Here is a 24,264-nt window from a genome sequence, read left to right as displayed (position 1 = left end):
CACACAAACACACAGACATATACATACATACATACATACATACATACATCCATACATACATCCATACATACATACATACATACATACATACATACATACATACATACGTACGTACGTACATACATACATACATACATACACACAAACACACACACACATACTTTCATACATACATACATACATACATACATACATACATACATACATACATACATACATACATACATACATACATAAATACATACATACATACATACATACATACATAGTACACAGTGCACAAACAAACATCAAATTTGCACACATACAGCCGCCCCTTGTTCAAGCATAGACTCTAGACAACTGTTTTCTTCTAAACTGCCGATGTATGGTCACTTTGCTACATGAACTCGAGAGCAACGGCAACTTTTAATAGATTGTCAAAACAAGTGGTTTTGGCAAAGTAAATTTAAAGGAGCAGGTTCGTTTTCATCGTTATTCCTACACAAGTTGATTCACTGGACAAGCGCAAACGTAAAAGAAGAACAAACGGCTACACCGCATAGTCAATAGCAAGAAGTTCTAATGGAAAAACGACCCCCACCCCAAGAAAAAACCAGATATGAACTGAATATGCTCACGTGTTTTACAACAGGTTCATTAATAGTAGTACGCTTCACAGAACAATAAGATATATGTTATCACTATATGTAGCAGGTTTTTTTCAACTTCGCACAGTACTCTCAGAGTATAATCACTAATTACAAAACTTTATTTAATATGCAAATGAGCTGTTAATTAACTTGACACTGCTCCATGCTTTATGGGAAAATTAGATATCCATCAGATCAACATTTGTAGCACGTTTTATTTAAAATTATGCTGTAATTTTAGAGCAATGTCACTAATTACAAAGTTAATTAAATATGCAAATGAACCCTTAATTAACTTTACACTACTAAATACAACACAGATATCTGTCGTATCAGTATGTGCAGCAGTTTTCATCATATTTGATGCAGTTATTTCGGAGTTATATGACTAATTATAGACTGCATGAAATATGCAAATGAGATAATTATTAACTTGACACTGCTCAATGCTTCTACGTACAATCGGATATTTATCAGATCAACATCTGTAGCAAGTTTCATCAAATTTAACGCTGTAATTTTGGAGTAATATCACTAATTACAAAGTTCATTAAATATGCAAATGAACCCTTAAATTAACTTCACACAACTAAATGCTCTACATCATGATTAGATATCTGTCGGATCAGTATCTGCAGCAGATTTTATCACATTTGAGTGCAGTTTTTGGAGTTATATCACTAATTACAAAACTTCATAAAATATGCAAATGACCTATTTGTTAACTTGACACTGCCAAATGCTTCTCAGTACAATTAGATATTTATTAAAACAATATCTGTACCCAATTTCACTGACTTGGGTGCCGTAATTTCAGAGTTATATACCTAATTACAAAGTTCATTAAATATGCAAATGAACCCTTAATTAATTTCACACTACTAAATGCTTTACACTACAGTTAGATATCAGTCAGATCAGTATCTGCAGCAGATTTCATCACATTTGGTGAAGTTATATCGGAGTTATATGACTAATTACAAACCTTCATAAAATATGCAAATGAGCTATTTATTGACTTGACACTGCCTAATGCTTCTAAGTATAATTAGATATATATCAGATCAATATTTGTTGCAAGTATCATCAAGTTTGGTGCAGGAATTTCAGAGTTATCTCACTAATAACACGTGTTCATTAAATATGCAAATGAGAAGATAATTGACATGACACTCACAGTATCATCATAATGTTCTTAGATTGTCATCTGTAAAAAGTTTCATGACATTTTGTGCAGTATTTCTTGATATATGTCTACACTGTCGTTACCGTCTCCATAGGGAAACCATTGTACGGAAAAAACAATATTGCATAACTTCATTAATATGCAAGCCACACTAACCAAAATCTAATCAGTTCTTGCAAGTAGCATATGGTACATGTGTACCAAATCTGACTTGAATCCGTTCAGGCGTTTTTGAGTTATCGTGTAAACAGACAGACAGACAGACACACACACACACACACTAACACACACACACACACACACGGACAGACAGACAGACATCGCTATGACAATAGCCCACGTGTTTACACACGTGAGCTAAAAACCACAAAAACCCCAAAACAGGGATTTTTGACTTCCGCTTTAAAGGGACAGTCCTCAATCTCCGGTTCTGGCATTAGTTCGCGTTGACATCGAGTATTAACATTCTGTTCATCCTTTATTTCCATTGAAAAAATTATCAAATTGGTCGATTTGCTTTCAGAGAAGTCTGATAAACAACTTGACCCTTTAAGGTAGTATGAGCATCGAAATGACAGACTCAAACTTTTGCTAAAACTTTCCTCATTGAAACTTTCAACCACCCTCATACAAAATCAAGAATAAAAATTAGGGGTCACTGTGTAAAGTTTGGAACTAGAGAAAGAAATTATTAACAATTACCAATTTAACATGGCCGCCATTGAAAATATAATGTTTGAAAAACTAAGACGGAGACGTTTTTTCTTATTCAAAGAGCTTTAAAATGAGCCCCTACAGGTAGTCGCCTAGAAAAAAAATATTGATACAGTTTAAGAGTTCGAATATCTGTCCCGGAGGAGCATTCTAACTTAAATATCGAACAAGATACCTCTTTGCGGTAGAGCATCTTTCAGGCTCCAACGAGTGATCACCACGAACAATATATAGTGTTACTTACCACAAAAGCCACCATAGGTGACATATAGCTGATGTAGAGAAGTGGCAAATGAACTCAGTAAAAAGCCAACACTTGCCATAACACCGGCGAACATAACAGTTGGACGGTGGCCGATTTTCTTGATCATTGCACCACTGACAGCTGTCGCCATGACGAATGTCAAAGCGAAAATGGATCCAATCCATGCTGGAGGGACAATATTTCATTATTATCAGTCGTTCTGTCGTATGCTGGTATTCGTTGAAGGTTCACTGAATTTTTCCTATGTTTGATGTTTATAATTGTTTTATTAGAAATCATTAATAGGCTTCAGTGACAAGACAGCAACGCCAGTTCCGAAATAAGAGAAGTTAACGCTGTAAAATATGGAAAATGTCCTTGAGTTACACTCTAGATATCTCCTTCACGCGGTGTCGCAGAGTAGTATATAAATAGTGCTACATATGTTGATAAATAATACACAGTTTTGCATCTTTATATATATATATATATATATATATATATATATATATATATATATATATATATATATATATATATATATACATGTATATGTGTTTGTGTGTGTATGCGCGTGTGTATGCGCGCATCAAGCTGTGGGTTCAAATTAAATATACTCAAAGTCAAAATCACGTGCCTTCGAAGTCGAATATATCCATCCTTGAATATTCAAAAAGTATTTTTGTTTGAGATTTTCCTGACAATTTCGGTGGGATTCTTGACCTTTAGCCTACTGTTTGTAGCGGTTTCCTGAACATTTCTCTTGTTATCGACCCGCATTAAGTTATAAGGTATGAAAAGTCACCTCAGTTTAGAAAGTTTTTCCTATTAAAAGGACCATACGGGCGGCACGGATGCTAAAACGGAGCGTTATAAATAATAACAGATGTCATTACTTTGTACTTGATGTAATTTGTGTTAATATATATATATATTATATATATATATATATATATATATATATATATATATATATATATATATATATATATAATATAATAACACAAAATTATTTCAAGTACAAAGTAATGGTATCTGTTACTTAAGTTTCATGCATCCTGCAATCATCAGACAGATGAAGTGAAAGTAACATAGCTCAACACTCTAATATATGTATGATCGGGACGTACCATTCTATTACAAAACTCTTTAATAGTATTTTAAATTCAAAAAAGTTTCCAGACATTTGGCGCACTAGCATTATAAAACCACTTTTCAAATCCGGGGATAAAAATAACCCAAATAACTACAGAGGGATAGCTCTATCAAGCTGTCTCTCAAAACTTTTCACTTCAGTTTTGAATAACAGATTACATAAATATGTTGAGAGTCATGATATTCTAAGTCAATATCAGGCTGGGTTTAGGCCTGGATTTCGAACAACAGACAACATGTTCATCTTAAAATCGGTTATTGATAAGTATATTAGTAAATCAAACATTGAAAATGCGAAGGATAAAAGGAAAAATATAAATCGGTTGTTTTTAGGATTTGTTGATTTTAGAAAGGCATTTGATAGTATTTGGCGTCAAGGGCTCTATTATAAGTTACTAACACACAATATTAATGGCAATATTTATCAAATAATTAAAAGTATGTATGACGAAGTCAAATACAGTATAAAACTTAATGGTGGAATCACACGACAGTTCAAATCAATGCGAGGAGTTAGGCAAGGTTGCAATATTAGTCCCATTCTTTTTAATCTGTTTGTTAACGATTTATCAGGTTGCTTTGATGATAGGTGTGAACCAGTTAATTTAGGACAGTCCCTGATCAATTTCCTGTTATATGCTGATGATCTTGTATTAATTTCAGAATCAGAGGCTGGATTACAGCGTTGCTTTGATAAACTTCATTCATATTGTAATGACTGGAATTTAGAAGTCAACACTAACAAAACCAAAGTCATTGTTTTCAACAAGAATGCTAGGGTCCTTCGTCATAGATATAACTTTTATTATAATAGTATGAAATTAGAAATTGTTCAAAGCTACAAATACTTAGGCATAGACTTCAAATGTAATGGGAAGTTTGACATTGCAAAGGAGACTCTATACAAGAAGGCACTGAAAGCGTTCTTTTATATTAGAAAAGTGGTCAGTTCATCAGCTAACATAAATATTCATGCATGGATTCATATTTTTGACCATGTTATTAGGCCTATACTAACTTATGGATGTAAATTTGGGGAACTGAGAAATATTCAGATAGGACACCAATTGAAAAATTGAATCTTAAGTTGTGTAAAATACTTCTCCAAGTTAATCAGTCAGCAACAAATTTAGCAGTGAGAGGTGAGATGGGCAGGCATCCTCTTTTAACTTTTATCAAGAAAATGATGGTTAAATATTGGTATAGAACATACACTAAGAAAGAAAATACTTTGATCCATGAGGTGATGGTATTTTGTACTAACAATAACATGGCCTGGGCAACTGCAATGCAAGAAATTACAGGATTGGAGAGTGTTGGTAATTTTTGGCAAAATGATAAACATAGTGTGAAAAACTTAACAGATAAGATAAGTATGACTACATTTAAAATGGAAAAATGAAGTTAATGCAGAAAAGACATCATCAGGAGAGAATAACAAATTACGCATTTATAGAAAGTTTAAAACAGATTTTAAAATGGAAAAGTATTTAAGCTGTATCAAGGATAAAAATGACAGAAAATACATTACCAAGCTGAGAATAAGTGACCATAATCTGATGATTGAGAAAGGTAGACACATGAGACCAAAACTAAAAGCTGAGGACAGAATTTGTAATAGGTGTGATACTAACTCAGTTGAGGACGAATTTCATTATATCATGTGTTGTCCATGTCATACACAATCACGACAAAAATTGTTAGACTCGATAGCAGTCAACAATGAAAACTTCAACAACTGGGATCTGCAAGCCAAATTTTGCTACATAATGAGCAATACAGATAGCATGATATACCTCACAACATTTATCAAGAAACAGATATTTTTTAAGATTACCCAACATTTCATATTCTGCATAAAGTTATATCTTTTATATATATATATATATATATATATATATATATATATATATTTATTATTTTTTGATAAATATCCTTTTCTTATTTTTGTAGTATTAGTTCTTGACTATGTTCACCTTTGAGGGAATAACGTCAATAAAGCTTATTGTATTTATAGGTGGTGTTAAAATTTGATAGATATAAATAATAACAGATGTCATTACTTTATACTTGATGTAATTTGTGTTATTACATATATATATATATATATATATATATATATATATATATATATATATACATATATATATATACAATTTTCAAATAATGAAGAATTCTTAATGAAAGATGGCATTTGAAATACAAATTTTAATGCAAAAATGACTATACCTGTTTCTGATTTGGTTCCACCAAAGGCATCTAAAAAGGCGACGTACAGAACACCAAAAGAATAAAAGTTGCCAGCACTGAGGAATGTACTGATGAATGTTGCTATGACAACGAACCAACCCCGTCCACCGTCAGGGGCAGTTGTCTCTGCTGTGTCAGTGGCCATGGTTAGAGAGAAAGTGTTCTCCTTTCAGCTGACATGTGTAAAGCGGACTTTAGAAAGAGGAATGGTTTCATTCCTCGTCTTTTTGTGCTGAGAGAGAGAGAGAGAGAGAGAGAGAGAGAGAGAGAGAAAGAGAGAGGGAGAGAGAGAGAGAGAGAGAGAGAAAGAGAGAGGGAGAGAGAGAGAGATCCATACATAAATACTGTAGGAAATACTGTATACTTTGTCGAAAGCTTTTGTGCTGTTAGAACATCTAATAGTTTTGATTATGACCTGTCGAAAACACGACAAAATAGGGTGCAGCTGGTAGGCTACCTGGAGACCCCTGTATGCCATTCTCAGTACCGATTGCTGATGGATGGCTATAAATAAACTACCAAACCAATAGACATAGACTGATTGTCCCACGATTGTGACTACTTGGCATTTGTCATTATATGATCTATGATTTAAGCAATAAAGCACACCCAGTGATGGTATACCACGAGATTTTGACCAGTTCACTACATATATGCACTCGAGATCGCTCGTGCATATATGAAGTGAACTGGTCAAAATCAAGTGGTATACCGTCGCTGGGTGTGATTTATTGCTATATCATAACAGTATATTGAAATTCTGGCGAGGAACGTCAAAATGGATTGCTCAAGCTGAGAGCTCGCGCGTGTGCTAGCCGTGGTATATCGCCAATATACCACGGTTCTTTTCGCGTCTCGACCAATCAGATCGCTGAATTTGCGCCATCAATATACTGGTATGATATAATTTATTTTATACGAGAGATAGTGCCGCGGTCAGAAATTGGCATTGTCCCAAAAGCATGAAAAGTCAGACAAGTTCCATTCTGTTCACACGCAAAGTCAAGTTGGGGTAGATTGCACTCGATACACAGCTTCTCTGAAGCGCACGTCGAAATAAAACAGTTGTTTTGTCATATTCGGAAAAACTCAGAGCGCGTTTACTTATCTAAAACGAAAAACAAGTTTTACTTTATAAATTAGCTGGTATTCAAGCAATCAAGATCGATAAAATTTAATACTATTGGCGTATCCGCATTTCTTAAACTGCTATTCTCGTCCGAGTAAAAACAACAGTCACTCCACATTGTTGTGGAGTTTCTGTGATAAATCTAACAAAACACCATAAGTTCGTCGAGATCAAAAGGGGAATTTCTTTCTCTCAGCGATAGCTCAATTAAAGCGGCGTAGTCTTTAGTCCCCGGTTGTCGCATCAGTGGTGATTTTAGTCCATTTTTCTTATTTGAAAGTTAGTCTTTGCACACAATGACGCTGAAGAAGCTGACAAAAACATGACGTTACTCCTCACGTACTGTGTCTCTGTTTAATTTTATATTGAGATTTCTGATGACGTTTGGTCGAAAATATAGGTCAAAGGAACTATATATGACCCGGAAGTAATATACCTGGCGAGTATAGTCGCACGGCACTGGTACTGTCTATCTTCCACCCGGCCCCTACTATCACTATATATATATATATATATATATATATATATATATATATATATATATATATATATATATATATATATATGTGTGTGTGTGTGTGTGTGTGTGTGTGTGTGTGTGTGTGTGTTGTGTGTGTGTATATATGTGTGTATATATATATGTGTGTGTGTGTGTGTGTGTGTGTGTGTGTGTGTGTGTGTGTGTGTGTGTGTGTATTTAATAACACAAAATTACTTCAAGTACAAAGTAATCATGCATCCCGCAATCATAAGACAGAAGAATGGAAGGGATTCTTAGCTCGACAGTCTTATATATGCATTATAAGGCCGTACCATTCTATTTGTAGGTGGTGTTAAAATTTGATAAATAATATTTGTTTTGGTGGCGACATTTTAAAACCAACTCAGAGCGTTTGTTGAACAGCGTAGATTTGTCAGCATTGATAATATGTGGTTTTTCTGCATCGTCGTACACCACGCCCTCTTCGGCGAGTCTTATCACCCAACGCCGAAAAGGCGTAGGTCAGCGGAGTGGAAATTATTGCTCTGGCCTGCGAGAATGTTTTTCTGATGTACAAAGATTAGGCCTACATGGCTTGCTTATTTTACAGTAACTTGGTGCTTTGCCAATAATTAACCACTAATTGTCAAAGACCTGGTTCTTTTCTTTCAAGGACCAGACGTACTTGGATAGCTCCGTGCAGTGCCGATACCTTTCGTTACGAAACGATTGGATGTGATTGGCGAAGCGCGTCTTGAAGCTCTCCAAATAGGTCTGGTCAAACTTCCCAGTCCACATAACACCTGTGTATCCACCGTCCCTCCACCCATCCAAGGACGGTGCCTGTGTATTAACCACCGGACTTTACGGACGGGAGCTCGACTATCACATCGTCAACAGCGTCATGCACTCATGGGCGTAACGGCTAACGCGATACGTTGACTTGTACATGGGGCCTTCTTGATATCTATAGGAAATGCCGTTGAGCTCCACAACATTCCAGGCTATAGTCTACTTACAGAATGATGCCACCTTTCGACATTAGAGCTGAAAGGCAGCATTCTTCTCGCATATCCAACTACGGGATAAAAGGAATGTTAAACGTAGGTCGCCGCCAGCTGAAACCAATGCGTACAATTTACATTTCATACGAGTGAGGTCATCCGAGGATATAACCTTTCACCTTTGCACGCTTGCTGGGCAATATGCGGTAATAACGGACGTGCCAGATGAGAATGAGCTATTGTAATTTTGACACATTCACAGTTATGTAGATTTGTTTTATTTACCACTTTGTTGGAATAAATTTATTTTTTTTTCAAAAAAAAACCAGCGATTTTAAGTCTCCTATTAAAGGTTGACGTATTCACCATAATTACATAATCTGAATTAGAACGATAGTCGTAGTCTTCAAAATTCTACACTCGTTTTTACTTTCCCATTGAATAAATATGACTGATTTTTTTTTGGCGCGGGGGAGGGGGGGAGGGGGCTGGTTGTAGAGTAGCATCATCAGAGAAGCCCGTTCTGAAACTTTTACTATAACAATTTTCGGCCCGAGACCACAGTCACGCTGTGCCTTTGCCTGAGAAGAACCGCTTCTTCTCAGGCATATGTACACACGTCTATGGCGCGCATAGGTGCAGAGCGGAATAGAACACAGGTGACTGTGCTGAGACCGACAATATCCACTTTGATTACCTTCCTGAAATTTAAAGATCCATCATACTGCAGAGGTTGGCAGATGGTACTGTCCCTCCCCTCTGTCTGAAACACAAACACACAAGTCCATCCAGGTACGGCCATCGGGGTACTTGCGGGTTCTTACGCCATTTTTTGCGTAACATCGCGGTGAAAAAATAATTGAAGTTGGGTTTTTTCAACCACCAAACCAATATTCAAAGTTTTAACATACATAAATGACATGACTTTTACTTCTGCTTTTTTTCACACAATTTCTGTATCATTCGCTCTTCTGTATCGTCTGCTCTCTCATTCACCTCGCTCACGTGCGTTTCAGCTACTGACGTCACAATCTGGGTTGCCTTCGTTTATTGAAGGTCTCTCTGCTGCCCCAACAACTGCAGAGACATCCCTGCCAGACCATGGCTCCATCTAGGAGTAGGTGTTTTTTGACTTTGTATCTTAACGAAAAAATGTGTTTTCAAGTATATTTAACTAGAATTAAATCTGCAATGAAAAGTCTAACATTTTGGCGTATAACTATTCAATAAACCATTAAAAAAAATTATCTATATCTGGAAACATGCGTAATGAGGGCTATGTCGACTGCCTGAATTCCGTACACCCTCCGCGTACTTGCGCTGTCGTCTTTTACTTACTTGTGAGCTGTTTCCTTTTCAGACCGTGACGTCGACTGCGTGACCGTACCTTGGATTCCACGCGATTCTCCATTCATGAAAAAGATACAGGTAAAACCACAGGGAAAAAGATTAATTGTTTTTGGGCATAAATGTGAAGAATATAAGTATTTTCCATTTGTGCATTTGTACTGGTAACCTTCCAAATAACTGTAAAAGAAAATACTTATTGTACAGCTTCCAGAAGATAGAGTACAGCGCCGGTGTTCATTCCAGCACACACAGTGCCGGTGAATATTAAAAACCTATAGCCTGGTCTTTGTTCGGGCTACAGCGCCCGTCTATTACCCCGAGGGGCCGTGTGTTACCAGAAACACATCGCTATTCCCGAGGCCGTAGGCCGAGGGGTATTCTCGACCTCGGAGTGACGTCAGTAGGTGAAACGCATACGAGCGAGGTGAATGAGAGATCAGACGATACAGAAGAGCGAATGATACAGAAATTGTGTGGAAAAAAGCAGAATTAAAAGTTATGTCATTTATGTATATTGAAACTTTGAATATTGCTTTGGTGGTTGAAATATCCGAACTTCCCCACGGCGCTGTGACGCAAAAATGACGTAAAAAACCGCAAGTACCCGGATGACCCGGGGTCGAGAATAGCGATGTGTTTCTGGTAACACACGGCCACGAAGGTAATAGGCGGGCGCTATAGCCCGAATAAAGACCAGGCTATAGGTGTTTTATAACACACCACATGCTCATGTTTCATTATGTTGTATAGTTTTTAATGTGTTTTGATATTTTGCACCGCAACAATCCATTGTGACAAGTTTACTAGGCGATGTTTCCACAGTGGTTTCAGTTGTACGCGGTACCACTTCCTTTCAAAAAATATTCTAAACATACCTAGCGACATCCTTAGTTGCACTTTAATCCTTTCCGTCGATGAGTTGTTCAAGTTCCTACGTTGTTGGAATGTTGGAAAATGTTGGAAAATCTGTTTTAGAGAGAGTGTGGTCGCTTATCCCGGACGCACATTACGTTCTAGTCACCCGCCATTGTTGCAAAGCTGCAGACGACACTATGGTCACGTGACCGGCACTTTTCCAAATTTGGTCAAATCTTTAAAAAAATACCCTCTGACGTCACTTTTGTCGATCCGATGGGGACTAGACGTATCTATTTTCTCGTCACGTGACGTATTCTGGCGAATCGCGACACGGAATGAGCATGTGGTGTGTTATAATCTTTTCTATATAAAGACCCTTGAGACCTAGACACGGGCTCTTTTCAAAGGCCAACATGAAAGTATATCTCCGTTTTCGTTAAAAATATTACTTTCAACTCGATGCTGTCGGCCAGTGCATCATAGCAGAAATTGTAGAATTACACACATAAAATGTATTACAATACTGGCACACAAAGCACTGTGTGTGAAAGCTAACCCACAATCTGGAAAGAAACGGGTATAGGCCTACCCTGGAAGTGAATGGAGGGGATCCCCATAGACGGGCCGCACAGGATATTCACAAATGAATTGACGTTTTGACCTCCATTGACACCTTTTTCGACTCATCAGCAGAAAGCTTTTGAACCCCGCTTTTGACCCTTGCACAACTTTTGACCCTGGCATTTTCTACCCATAATTTTGCAGAAAATTATAATTTTGATATCGGTAATTGGAAAAAATGAGATGTTTTGCCCCTTCCTTAAGAAACTTTGAAAATTTTACAGCTTTAGCTTTGTCATTTGAGCTCCCTTCTATATTATTTGTCTTTTGAACTTCCTAATTCTTCGCAAATGAAGAATTGGCCCTTAAATGTTTATCTATTTTGTAAAGGGGAGGCAATTCCACACACCATCCATATGTTGGTTGTTTGTATTTAATGCATTTTGTGTATTTTGAAATATGGAACTGATTAGCCAGAGCGAGACAGAGCTGTATAGTCTACGTATCAGTGCGAAGTCTCTACCCAAGAGTGGAGAGACTGTGTATAACACCGCTATCCTTTAAAGGGCGGTGGTCGTCGGAACGGCGCATGTGCAACTTTCTTGTTTACAAACATTGTATTTCATGCACTATATACAGATGCATCATGTCAAAATAGCTGCAACATTTAAATTTTACAATGTACACTAAGACAAACATGTTTTAACTTTCATCAATCGCCAACGTAGCTTGGATACAGTGTTTATATCGGTCGTAGGGGTCCCTAGTGACCTTTGAGCGCCGTTCCGACGACCACCGCCCTTTAAAGTAGAATGTGCCTCGGGGACAAATATCCGGACTCTCGAACTTTTACAATACTTTTCTGATATACGGCGGCCATATTGAATTTAAAATATCGGTAAATTTTGATTTATTTGTTTCTCTAGTACAAGAATTTGCACGGTGACCCCCGATTTTTTTTCTTGATTTTGAAAGAGAATGGTTGGAAGGTCCCCTGAGAAAAGTTTGAGCAAAAGTTTAAGTCTTCTACTTTCGAGGCGCACACTACCTTAACGCTATGTTTCGAAAATAGTCGAACTTTCTTGATCAGTCGCCTTAAATTCGTCTTCAGTTGATAAATTGTGTAGAATAATTCATAGATTGTATGTATTTCAATGTTGTCTCAATTGAAATTTGTTCTTTCACTGGGGATGCTAGGATGTCTAATTTTGTTCTACTGTTCACGGTAGTGTTCGTATTGTTTTGCTTGATTGAGAGATAGATATATGTTCTCGTCAACATGCTTTGTATCGCACATTATAACGTTGTATGTTTCCCTGTTGTTCGTTATGAGTCGTCTGTTGTAAACTTTGTATGTATCACTGATTGACGACTTATTTTGGCGATTCCTGAAAGTTTCAGGAAAGTATGCAGTAACACAACACTGGTCTTATTTACTCGGGCCACCGATAAGCAAATGATCATATACAAGTTCAAGTTTATTGCATTTATAATTGAAGATTATCACATTTATGGTTAATTTGTGTATTACATTTGTGGTTCTTGGTTATTAAATTGGCGGTTGAATGTGTTATTACCTTTGTGGTTGAATTTATTGCAATTGAGGTTGATATTACATTTATGGAGATTATTACATTTATGGGGGTTGCAGCTATGACATCAGACGCTGGTGTGTAGCAGTCTGATTCAAATCCGATACAGAGATGGGTCAGTCTTGTAACCAATGGTATCGTGGTCTTTCTTTCTTCTGCCCTCCCGTCTTTACACAACACGACAGCGTAGAGGACCTGCGTCGGATTTTTATTCAGGTTGTGAGTGTGTGTGTGTGTGTGTGGGGGGGGGGGTTCGAAAAAGTGAAGAACACTGTTGTGTAGTCTCTTACTCGGAGTGGAGAGACTGTGTATAACATTACGATCCTTTAAATACTGTTTCCAAAGTTGCCGAATTTTCTTCATCGGTCGCCCAAAGCTAGTTCATCTCCAGTTGTTAAATTGTGTCGAATAAGTCATAGATTTAATTTATCATTTTTTGGTCCCATGTTTGTTTCTTCACTGGGGAAGCTAGGATGTCTAATTTTGTTCTACTGTAAACACGATTGGAACTAATTTGGGATAATTGGATGGTGAAGTAATGTCTTTAATTAAAATCTGCAAATACAGGCTCATCTGCTTTTCTTTTTAAGTTACACACTTGTTTTCATGAGTAATTTGTAATATTGAGATATTCACTTATAAGGCAACTAATATTTTTGAGAAATTTGAAAAATATGAAGATCCAATTATCCCAAATTAGTTCCAATCGTGTTTGTGTTTAAGGGTCACCAGACCTTGCTTAATAGGTCCTAATGGTACAACTGCGGTGGCAAAGTCGTAGAGGTTTTTGAAATCCCAGTCAAATCCGCACTTATATAAAACGCGTTAATTCATTGTCAAAATAAGCTTATGGCTAAACGTATGGTTTTACTGTAAATAAAGTCAGCTACAGTGTATAATGATATGTAACCAAGATTTTATTAATAATATTCATATTTTATTAAGACTGATCTTTTTTCAGAAAATTTCTGTTGCTTTCATACAGAATGCCGTGTCATGCTCTATTCTCTTTGACGTCAACGAGGACGAGTATCGATGAAGTGTACTTGAATTGAGTATCATCAGCGCCCACATCTTCCATAAAGCGGTGATTTCAATTTCTCATGCGGACTAGTCCAGCTGCGTTTCCATCTAACATTTGAACATAACTATTGTGATGAACATTCGGCGACTGTCGGAAGGAAAAAAGTATTCCGCTATCGAGTTAAGTAAAACCTGAGAAGCAACATTTTGTTTTATATAAAGAAAGTAGTCGTTAGAAATGTATTCTTCTTTCAATGTATGTAAAGGACGGCAACACATTCCTTTTTGCCATGTTTCAACAACTCCACTTTCGTAGTTCACTTAGATGAAACAGCTACATGATTGCTTCCATCAAACTGTAGTAATAAATTCAGACAGCTCAAGTGTTTCCGAATTAAAAGTTTCGGATGCGGTAAAAGTGATTGCATCGGCCTGTCTTTGGCGTCGTCTGCCGCAATAAGTGTCTACTGTCCGTAACGAAAAGGCACAAAGAGAAGCTATAGAGTAAGCACACACTACGACCCAAAATGCTTGTTCGTATCCTCCATATTTGTCTCGCATATATCCTGAAACAGAAGCAGAAAAAATAGCGGCATTAATTGGTCACCGTGTTAGATAATTCTACAGCATGTTTTGCCAGAATGTGGTGTAGGAAGTGGCATCTTTTCTTTCAACTCGCGTACAGTCTTGTCAAGCCACTGGAAGCCTTCTTTGACCTCCATAGAAACGCACTGTTTGGCAGCTATTCAAAACCCCTCGATGACACATGTAAACTTACAAACACACGACATCACCTTAATGGCCAGTCAACACCGGCCAGTCAATACTTGTACTCAGTACAAGTATTTCGGTTTGGACGAATTCAAAATTGTATCTTGGAATCGTCGATTCTACATTTGCCGATCTTTATTTCGAAAATGTCATAAACTCAGTTTCGACTAGTTTCCGCAATGCGTTATTTTACCTCAATAAGTGGCGATCATGTTCTTGTTAATTTATCATAAAACAATAAACATTTTTGTGAAAACAATGTTTACAGCGTATACTTGCCCCTTCTAGCAATTCGATCACCAGCAATTCTCGCCACAGGCATTTTTCTTTGCCAGTGTTCTTGCCAAGTGCTAGTTAGAAAAAATGCATCCACTCGCTTGTATATAGTCTTGCTCAAATAATCCGGTCACGATGAACAACAGTATATTTTCCTCGAACCTTAGTATTAGAACAGATTAATTTTAAATTTAATTTTAGATCTACTCAAATGATCTGACACTTTCATCACGCCATTTACCTGCTAAAGGTGATACCAATAAGGCAGTTACCCCTTGTACCTGAAACACCATGGCAGTACCGTGCCCGATTTTGTCTTTTCCGTGCAAATAACCAACGACGATCGGTATCAGGATAATGTAGCCTCCCATACTCATGCCGAACACCATAATGTAAAATAGCTGACCTGTTGACAAATACAGCAGACAGAAGGTAGATAAAAAATATTTGCGACTGATCTTTCGTGATCGTTTCACGTTCACATACACACATACATACATACATACATGCATGCATGCATACATACATACATACATACATACATACATACATCTGATACATACATACATACATACATACATACATACATACATACATACATACATACATACATACATACATACAATTTCTATACTGATGTCGTACCTGTAAAGCTTTGGACGTAGATAGCGAAGAGATTCACAAGTCCGCATATTGCCATAGTAATCCCATACAGTATGTCGGGTTTCACCAGTCCACTGTTTGCTACAGCACCGCTCAGAGGACGACCGATGAGTTGACCTATTCCCATGAAAGAAGCAACGAGGGCGCTCTTTGTGGCTGGAATACCAAAGTCACGAAATCGACGAACCTTGTGGGAAAGACAATTCGTTTATTGTGACCGGTCATTAGAACGAACATACATACATACATACATACATACATACATACATACATGATTTTAAAAGATTTTGATCTGAAAAAGACTATCACAAAACATACATATCTATCAATATATTACAATCCCGGAAAGAGAATATGATGTGTCAACATGGAAAGACAAATAACTACAAAATAATCGACGATTTTTTTCAGCTTGTCTAGGACATGCATTTTTGATTTTTTTTTCTGAACGTAGTTAGTTATCCCTTGACGACAATGACAACCTTTGCTTCTTACCACATGTGTTGCAACGGTCGCTTGACCAAAGGCTTGCCCGATACCAATAAAAAGAATATGGAGTAGAAAAGCCGGTTGCATAAACAGCTCCTTGTCATACATCGATGAAACTATGGATATCAGGAAAGCACATCTTCGTCGGTTTGGTCTGTACGTACTGCTGTCCTCATTAGAACTGCCCGCCTTAGGAGATATCGCAATTTCGTTTTCCGGCGGTGTCACACATCTAGTTGCACCCGCCTTCTGTCTCGCCGCGACAATGCCATTTTCACTTATATCGCAATCCTTGTTCGGAATAGGTTGGTAAGGTTGTAGGGGGCGCAAGAGAGCGCCAGCGACGCACAGGTGAAAGCTGAAAGCCGACAGAACGAACAGCGTGCCTCTCCACCCGTACGTGTCCACCAATAACTGATTGCCTAGAGACAAACAGAACTGGCCGGCGCCGGTACCTGCTAAGCCGAGTCCAAGTGCAAGAGACAGCCTCTTCTTAAAATATTTGCCGGTCATATCTATACACGGTATATATGATAGACCAACTCCAAATCCTGGAAAAAAACAATTCATTGTTTGTTTTCAAGTATGTGAACCAAATCTTTAATGTATCTTTAGACGCACAACATATCACATCGCCTGAATTAAAAACAATAACTCATTGGTTTCTGTCACAAACATGTGAACGTTGTATATCAGACAACAACTATGGTTACCGTTCGTCATCTGATTGATGCGATGGAACGAGAAACCCCCGTTCGGATGTTGAGGTTACTTCATCTTTCAATCGTCACATTTATTAGTGCTAGAGTGATGCGAAATTTTATTTGAAATAATGATTCCAAGAGTTCGTGCATGTTCAAAACATACATACATACATACATACATACATACATACATACACAGTGCCAAACAATCTTATCAAATTTGCACACATACTGCCGCCCCTTGTTCAAGCATATACTCTAGACAACTGTTTTCTTCTAAAGTGCCGATGTATGGTCACTTTTCTGCATGAACTCGAGAGCAACGGCAACTTTTAACAGATTGTCAAAACAAGTGGTTTTGGCAAAGAAAATGTAAAGGAGCAGGTTCGTTATCAGTTTTATCCCCAAACAAGTTGATTTACCGAACAGGCACAAACTTCAAAGCAGAAGAAAGGACTACACAACACAAGTAGTCAATGAAAACAAGCACTGAGGCGCATGCATTGTAAAACATTAAACCAGATACATTTTGCTGGAGTGTATCTCTCAGACTCTAACGAGTGATCACCACGAACAATATCAAATGTTAACTTACCGCAAAGGCCGCCATAGGTGACATATAGCTGATGCAGAGAAGTGGCAAATGAACTCAGTAAAAGGCTAACACTTGCTATAACACCGGCACACATAACAGTTGGACGGTGGCCGATTTTCTTGATCATTGCACCACTGACAGCAATCGCCATGACGAATGTCAAAGAGAAAATGGATCCGATCCATGCTGGAGAGACAATATTGGTCATTATTTTCAGTCGTGTGCTAGGTGTCCGTGGAAGATTCAGGATTTTTTCTATGTTTGATGTTTATAATTATTTCAAGAGAAATAATTAATTGGCTTCAGTGACACGTCAGCAAAGTCAGTTCCCTAATAAGGGGAGTTTGAGCTTCAAAATATGGAAAACATTCCTTAGTTAACCTTTACATATCTCCTCGATACAGTGTTGCAAGGCAGTCTATAAAAAGTATTTGATTTTACATGTGTTTGTAAATATATCCACATTTTTGTATCTTTTTACATTATATACAGTTTCAAATCTCCAAGGTCATCAAGCTCTGGGTTCAAAGATACTCTAAGTCCAAAATAACTCGCTGATATCTTAATTATAGGTAGGAAAAAAATACTTTCTGTAACATGTTAAGGTAGAATGTGCCTCGGGGACAGATACTTGGACCCTCAAACTCTTCCAATTCTTTTCTGATCTACCATGTACAAGCTTTTCACCATATTAGTTTCATTAAAAATCGAAAGTTTTTTTTCTCAATAGAGTTAACTAAACACAGGGATCATGATGACCATTTTGAATTTTAAATATCGGTAAATCTTGGGTGATTTGTTTATCTTGTACTAAAATTTGCACAGTACCCCCCCCCCCCCCAATTTTTCTTCTTGCTTTGTAAAAGATATATTGGTTGAAAGTTTCATTAAAGAAAGTTTGAGCAAAAGTTTAAGCCTTTCACTTTCGAGGCGCATACTACCTTTAAATGTAACAGTACACACATAGCACTGACCACTGGCTGGTTAGAACCGGTAAGGTATCCTAGGGTATCATTTGGGTAGGAGTGGGGTACTCCCAATATTTTTCATATCGGGTTGTGCCATCCTCGTTTAAAATATCTACCCAAGAATATTCCAAAAGTATTGCCAATTGTTTGTGATTTTCTTGATAATTTTGGGGGAAAATTTTACTGTGATTCGACTGTTTGTGAAGATTTCCTGAAGTATATGAACATTTCCTTTGTTGCTGACCCATCTTTAGTTCTTGGCAATGAAAGTGGCCCCTGTTTTGAGATTTTTTCCCAAAAAAGGATCCATTCGGGTAGACTTAAAGATCCGTCGGTCGAGGGCGCTCTCGACGCTCGAGCGACGGATCTTTCAGTCTACCATTCGGGCGGCACGTACACATACACTTTGCCTATTCTCGATGGATTATTGCACAACAGCTCAGAAATAAAAAGCAAGCAGATATGCTCAGATGCCCCCCTCTGCGTCTCTGTGTATGTATGTATGTATGTATGTATGTATGTATGTATGTATGTATGTATGTATGTATGTATGTATGTATGTATGTATGTATGTATGTATGTATGTATGTATGTATGTATGTATGTATGGTGTATGTATGTATTGTATGTATTGTATGTATGTATGTATGTATGTATGTATGTATGTATGTATGTATGTAGTTACAATTCAGATAATCAAATACTTCTGAATGGAAGATAGCATATCAAATTCAACGACTCTACCTGTTTCCGATTTGGTTCCATCGAAGGCATCTAAAAAGGCGACGTACAAAACACTGAAAGAATAAACGTTGCCGGCACTGAGGAATGTACTGATGAATGTTGCTATGACAACGGACCAACCCCATCCACCGTCAGGGGCGGTTGTCTCTGCTGTGCCAGTGGCCATGGTTGGAGAGAAAATGTTTTCCTTTCAGCTGACATGTGAAAAGCAGACCTTGAGATAGGCAGCGGAATGGCAGTGGTTGTGATGCGAAGAGAGAGGGAGGGCGTGCGTTCGTTAAAAATACTTTAGTAACTGTACGTCTGCTCATTGCAGAAAATATGATTTCATTCCTCGTCTTTTTGTGCTGAGAGGGAGAGAGAGAGAGAGAGAGAGAATCCATACATAAATACTGTTACGTTATTGAAAGCTGGCGTGCTATTGAAACACCTATTACAACTTGTAGAAAATACAATAGGCCAACTCAGATACCAGGTTATGCCATTCTCAGTACCGATCGTTGATGGATGGCAGCTATAAATAAACTACCAGTGGCAATCGGTGTAAAACCACAGGGTACCCAGACATCTGGTTGTTGTTGTTTGTATTGTTGTTTATGTTTCTTAGTCGTGTTATTTATGACCAATAAAATTCAATGATCATAACTGTTGTGTTGTTGTTGGTTCAAACTCATCGTCAGACCCAGTTTCTTTCCTTTCTGTTATGACGGTAATGTGGATGTCATAAGGAACGCTACAAGGACACTATCATCATTTGACCCGATGCAACTCTCTGCACGTTGTTGTTGTTGTTTGTATTGTTGCTTTTGTTTATTAATCGTGTTGTTGTCCTTCATGGAGAGTTTCCATTCATACGCAAAGTCACGTTTAAGATGGCTCGCGATGTAGGCCTACAGCTTCTGTGAAGCGAACGTCGAAATAAAACAGTTGTTGTGTCATATACGGAGAAACGCTATAAGCGCGTTTCCTTATCCAAAACGGAAAACGTAAGTTTTTCTTGATTAAATTAACTAGTCAAGATCGATGAAATTATACTCGGCATATCCGCATTTCTTACTACTCTTGTCCGAGTGAACCACGGCCACTCTACATTGTTGTGGAGTGTCCGTGATAAGTTCGTGACGTCAAAATCATCGCGCACAAGAGCGGAATTTTTTCTCTCTCAGCGATAGCACAATTAAAGCGGAGCAGTCTTCTTGACGCTCCAGTGGTGATTTTAGTTTTCTTTTTGAAAGTTAGTCTTTGCACACAATTTCCTCAGAGATAAAGCTGAGAAAAACATTCCCTTACTCCTGGCTTGGTGTGCCTGTAATTTTCTGTCGAGATTTCTGATGTTTGGTCGAAAATATAGGACAAAGGAACTATTATTGACCTGTGACTAATATACCTAGCAAGTATGTATATAGTCGCACGTCACTGGGACTAGCCCCGCGCTACCACTCAATAAAGAGAATGCATAAATGCGATATTCAGTCTGTAAGGCGGATTCGAAACTTCCCTCACTCATCCGCCAGTATCGATCAACGAAAATAAGTGTCAAATAGGCCTATGACTCTACGATGTCCTGTAGATATGTAATGATTCACTCGATTCATGAATGTTGATATTTGCTAACAGAGCTGACACTAGCTGTGGAAACGCAGCTATCTGTTGGCGGGGTAGCGGGGATCGCTATGCGGGTCAAAGGTCAACCCCGCCACGGATAGCTGCGGGCCACCTGCCATCGAAAGTGGGTCTATTACGACGACACAACATGTATCGGAACTTTGAACGGCAAAATAAACCAAAGTGAGCGTAATTCAATAAAATGACCTATACCTGCCTGAACTCTGATTATTGCTCATTCCCTAACTCCTTTTGTGAACAAAATTTCTGGTTCGTTTACGTAATTCGGCCGATTTTCTAAGGAGTACTCAAGATTTTCACTCCAGCAGCGAACTTTGACTTCTATTGATATGCTAATAAGGATGTCGCTCGTTCGAACGTGAATAGCGTGACGGTCGGTCAGATCCTATTAGCATATCAATAGAAGTCAAAGTTCGCTGCTGGAGTGAAAATCTTGAGTACTCCTTGGAAAATCGGCCGAATTACGTAAACGAACCAGAAATTTTGTTGTCTCGAATCGTCACTGGCATCAGACTTTCGCCGATTTGTTTCATTAGTCTTTTCAATCAGTGAAAAACAACGCGACAGTTGAACGCTGATATGGTATCCGACTTTGCGCTGATATGGTGCCGGGCGATAAATTCCACATTTCCAGACAAATTATCCTCTTTAACAGAATGCTGTGCACCAGCATAGAGGTATATCCAGATATCTCGAATTTCGAGACTGAAACTCGAGTTATTGCTTCAACTTCGAAGGTTGAGGGAAAGTATTGCCAAACGATGTTTTACATCGATCAAACTTTTTCTGAATGAACAATCAAGAAATAAAACTTGAACCTGTACAACTTTACACATCACATCGTAATCTTTACAAAAGATCGTTTCTGAATCAGTTACTTGGTTTCACACCGTCGCGCGTGAAATAAAACTTGAATTTGTACAACTTTAAACATCATATGGTAAGCTGTAGAAAAACGGCCTGTTTGTGGTTTTACATTTGAAACACTCTCGACAGCTCAGTCGTAAAGTTAAGTGTTGGAATTAAACAATCTCGGAAATCTAGCCGCAATTTTTTTTATATATTTGCACTGTCGATCTTGCCGTTTGATCCATGGCATGTCAGGGAGACGGCTGGTATCAGTCACCGTGTGGTATCAGTTATACCAACGTTGACATATTCATATAGACCCTGGTCAACGTACTCGCTCCCTCCAGATCATTATACACCCATAGATCCCAATCAGAACACCTGCACTTAGGCCTAAAGTTTAGGTTTTACTTACGAAAACATTTCTTGAAAATCTATGGAATAAACTTTTATATTAAACAGTTATTTCAATATTTGGTGATACATTTTAACATGATATGTAATAAAAATTTCATAAAACATAAATTTAGAAGGTCGTATTTTGTTTGATAAGAAGGCATGTTGCAGGTTTCGATCTGTTCACCCCCATATCAGTGTAAACAGTTCCACTAATAGGATCTGACCGACCGTTACGCTATTCACGTTCGAACGAGCGACATCCTTATTAGCATATCAATAGAAGTCAAAGTTCGCTGCTGGAGTGAAAATCTTGAGTACTCCTTGGAAAATCGGCCGAATTACGTAAACGAACCAGAAATTTTGTTCACAAAAGGAGTTAGGGAATGAGCAATAATCAGAGTTCAGGCAGGTATAGGTCATTTTATTGAATGACGCTCACTTTGGTTTATTTTGCCGTTCAAAGTTCCGATACATGTTGTGTCGTCGTAATAGACCCACTTTCGATGGCAGGTGGCCCGCAGCTATCCGTGGCGGGGTTGACCTTTGACCCGCATAGCGATCCCCGCTACCCCGCCAACAGATAGCTGCGTTTCCACAGCTAAGCTGACATACACACACACACACACACACACACACACACAACACACACACACTATATATATATATATATATATATATATTATATATATATATATATATATATATATATATATATATATATATATATATATATATATAAGCTTACCGTCCCTCCACCCACCCAAGGACGGTGTACCTGTATAACCGTTCGTACTTCACGAACGCAAGGTCGACTGTCCGCACCACCAGATAAATACGTCATGGACGTATGCTGTATGCTGACTTATTCATGTGACCTTCATGTGATATCTTCGAAATTTACGTTGCTGCCCTCGACCTCCCCAACAATCTAGTGCCATAGTGTACTTACCGAATGATGTCACTTTTCGTATACCAGATCTGAAAGGCAGCATTCTTCCCTCATATCCACTTTGTACAGGAGAAAGGGAATGTTAAACGTGGGCCGCCGACATATGCTTGTTAGTAGACACCGCCAGCTGAACAGATGACGTCTATTTATATTTAAATATACGAGTGAGGTCACTCGAGGATATAAACCTTTCACCTTTGCACGCTTGCTCGGGTAATAACGGACGTTCTGTGTGTCTACGACAGGGAGTAGAAACGACCGGGAGTGAAGATGAGAATGAGCGATTTTCTGTCTCCAAACGGTTGACATATTTATCGTATGTAATCTGGATCAGCACTAGCTGTGGACTGTCTGTGGCGGGGTAGGCTGCATCTATTGGGGCTATCAAAAGGAAAACCCAGTATATTACCCATTTTCCCTTCGGCCCCTAGCTGTCCGTGGCGGCGGGTTGACCTTTGATAACCCGCATAGACGCATCCTAACTTCCTCGCCACAGGCAGCTGCATTTCCACAGCTAGATCAGCATGCATTGCAAATTGTAACAATGCAGTTACACACCACATCTTTGTATAAACCCACAATCTGGAAAGGAACGGGTATACCTTGGGAGTGGGGGTGGGGAAGATCCCCACAGACGGGCAGGATATTCACAAATGAAGTAAAGTTTTGACCTCCAATTACACCTGTTTCAGACTCATCAGCAGAAAACTTCACTTTTGTACCCTGCTTTTAAATTGACCCTTGCACAACTTTTAATCCTTTGTTGGCATTTTCTATCCGTCATTTTGCAGAAAATTATAATATTGACATCAGTAATTGGCAAAAAATGAACATTTTTGCCTCTTCCCTTATGAAAAATTGTACAGTGTTAGCTTTGTCATTTGAACTCCCTACTATATCCACACCAAAATCAGAACCAAATGCCCTAATGATGTACTAGCTCCTACACAAGTATATTTTCAGTTTTCTAATTCTAATCATCTGGGACCAAAACCTGATTTAATCTGCAAAAGGAGACTCGTTCACTTCTTTCCACATGCCAAAATTGTGAT

At 38.1% G+C, this 24,264-nt stretch overlaps 1 protein-coding gene and 1 long non-coding RNA gene across 2 annotated transcripts; both read right to left on the bottom strand.

Moving 5' to 3' along the window:
- Window positions 1-1,359: 1,359 nt before the first annotated feature.
- On the bottom strand, window positions 1,360-8,906 carry LOC139115341 (uncharacterized). Its single transcript, XR_011548102.1, has 3 exons — window positions 8,811-8,906; window positions 6,161-6,413; window positions 1,360-2,962 (listed from the first exon to the last, which is right to left on the bottom strand). It is a non-coding gene; the product is annotated as an uncharacterized lncRNA (long non-coding RNA).
- A 5,149-nt stretch (window positions 8,907-14,055) lies between these two features.
- Window positions 14,056-23,384, bottom strand: LOC139115340 (monocarboxylate transporter 13-like). Its single transcript, XM_070677372.1, has 7 exons — window positions 23,213-23,384; window positions 19,390-19,736; window positions 17,678-17,863; window positions 16,385-16,929; window positions 15,872-16,076; window positions 15,468-15,632; window positions 14,056-14,745 (listed from the first exon to the last, which is right to left on the bottom strand). Exons 2-7 carry the CDS (start codon window positions 19,553-19,555, stop codon window positions 14,531-14,533), a joined length of 1,482 nt encoding a protein of 493 aa, XP_070533473.1. The 5' UTR covers window positions 19,556-19,736; window positions 23,213-23,384; the 3' UTR covers window positions 14,056-14,530.
- Window positions 23,385-24,264: the final 880 nt, after the last annotated feature.

This window comes from Ptychodera flava, chromosome 17, assembly GCF_041260155.1.
Source record: "Ptychodera flava strain L36383 chromosome 17, AS_Pfla_20210202, whole genome shotgun sequence".
Lineage (NCBI taxonomy): Eukaryota > Metazoa > Hemichordata > Enteropneusta > Ptychoderidae > Ptychodera > Ptychodera flava.
This window is presented reverse-complemented; position numbering and strand designations above follow the sequence as displayed.

Excerpts from the sequence above, each read along its gene's own strand:
- LOC139115340 (XM_070677372.1), bottom strand. The coding sequence starts at position 19,555 with ATGGCCACTGGCACAGCAGAGACAACCGCCCCTGACGGTGGATGGGGT. Across the intron at positions 17,864-19,389 it reads TGGAACCAAATCGGAAACAG|CATGGATCGGATCCATTTTC; the intron begins GTAGAGTCGTTG and ends TTGTCTCTCCAG. Across the intron at positions 14,746-15,467 it reads ATTGGTATCACCTTTAGCAG|GATATATGCGAGACAAATAT; the intron begins GTAAATGGCGTG and ends CTTCTGTTTCAG.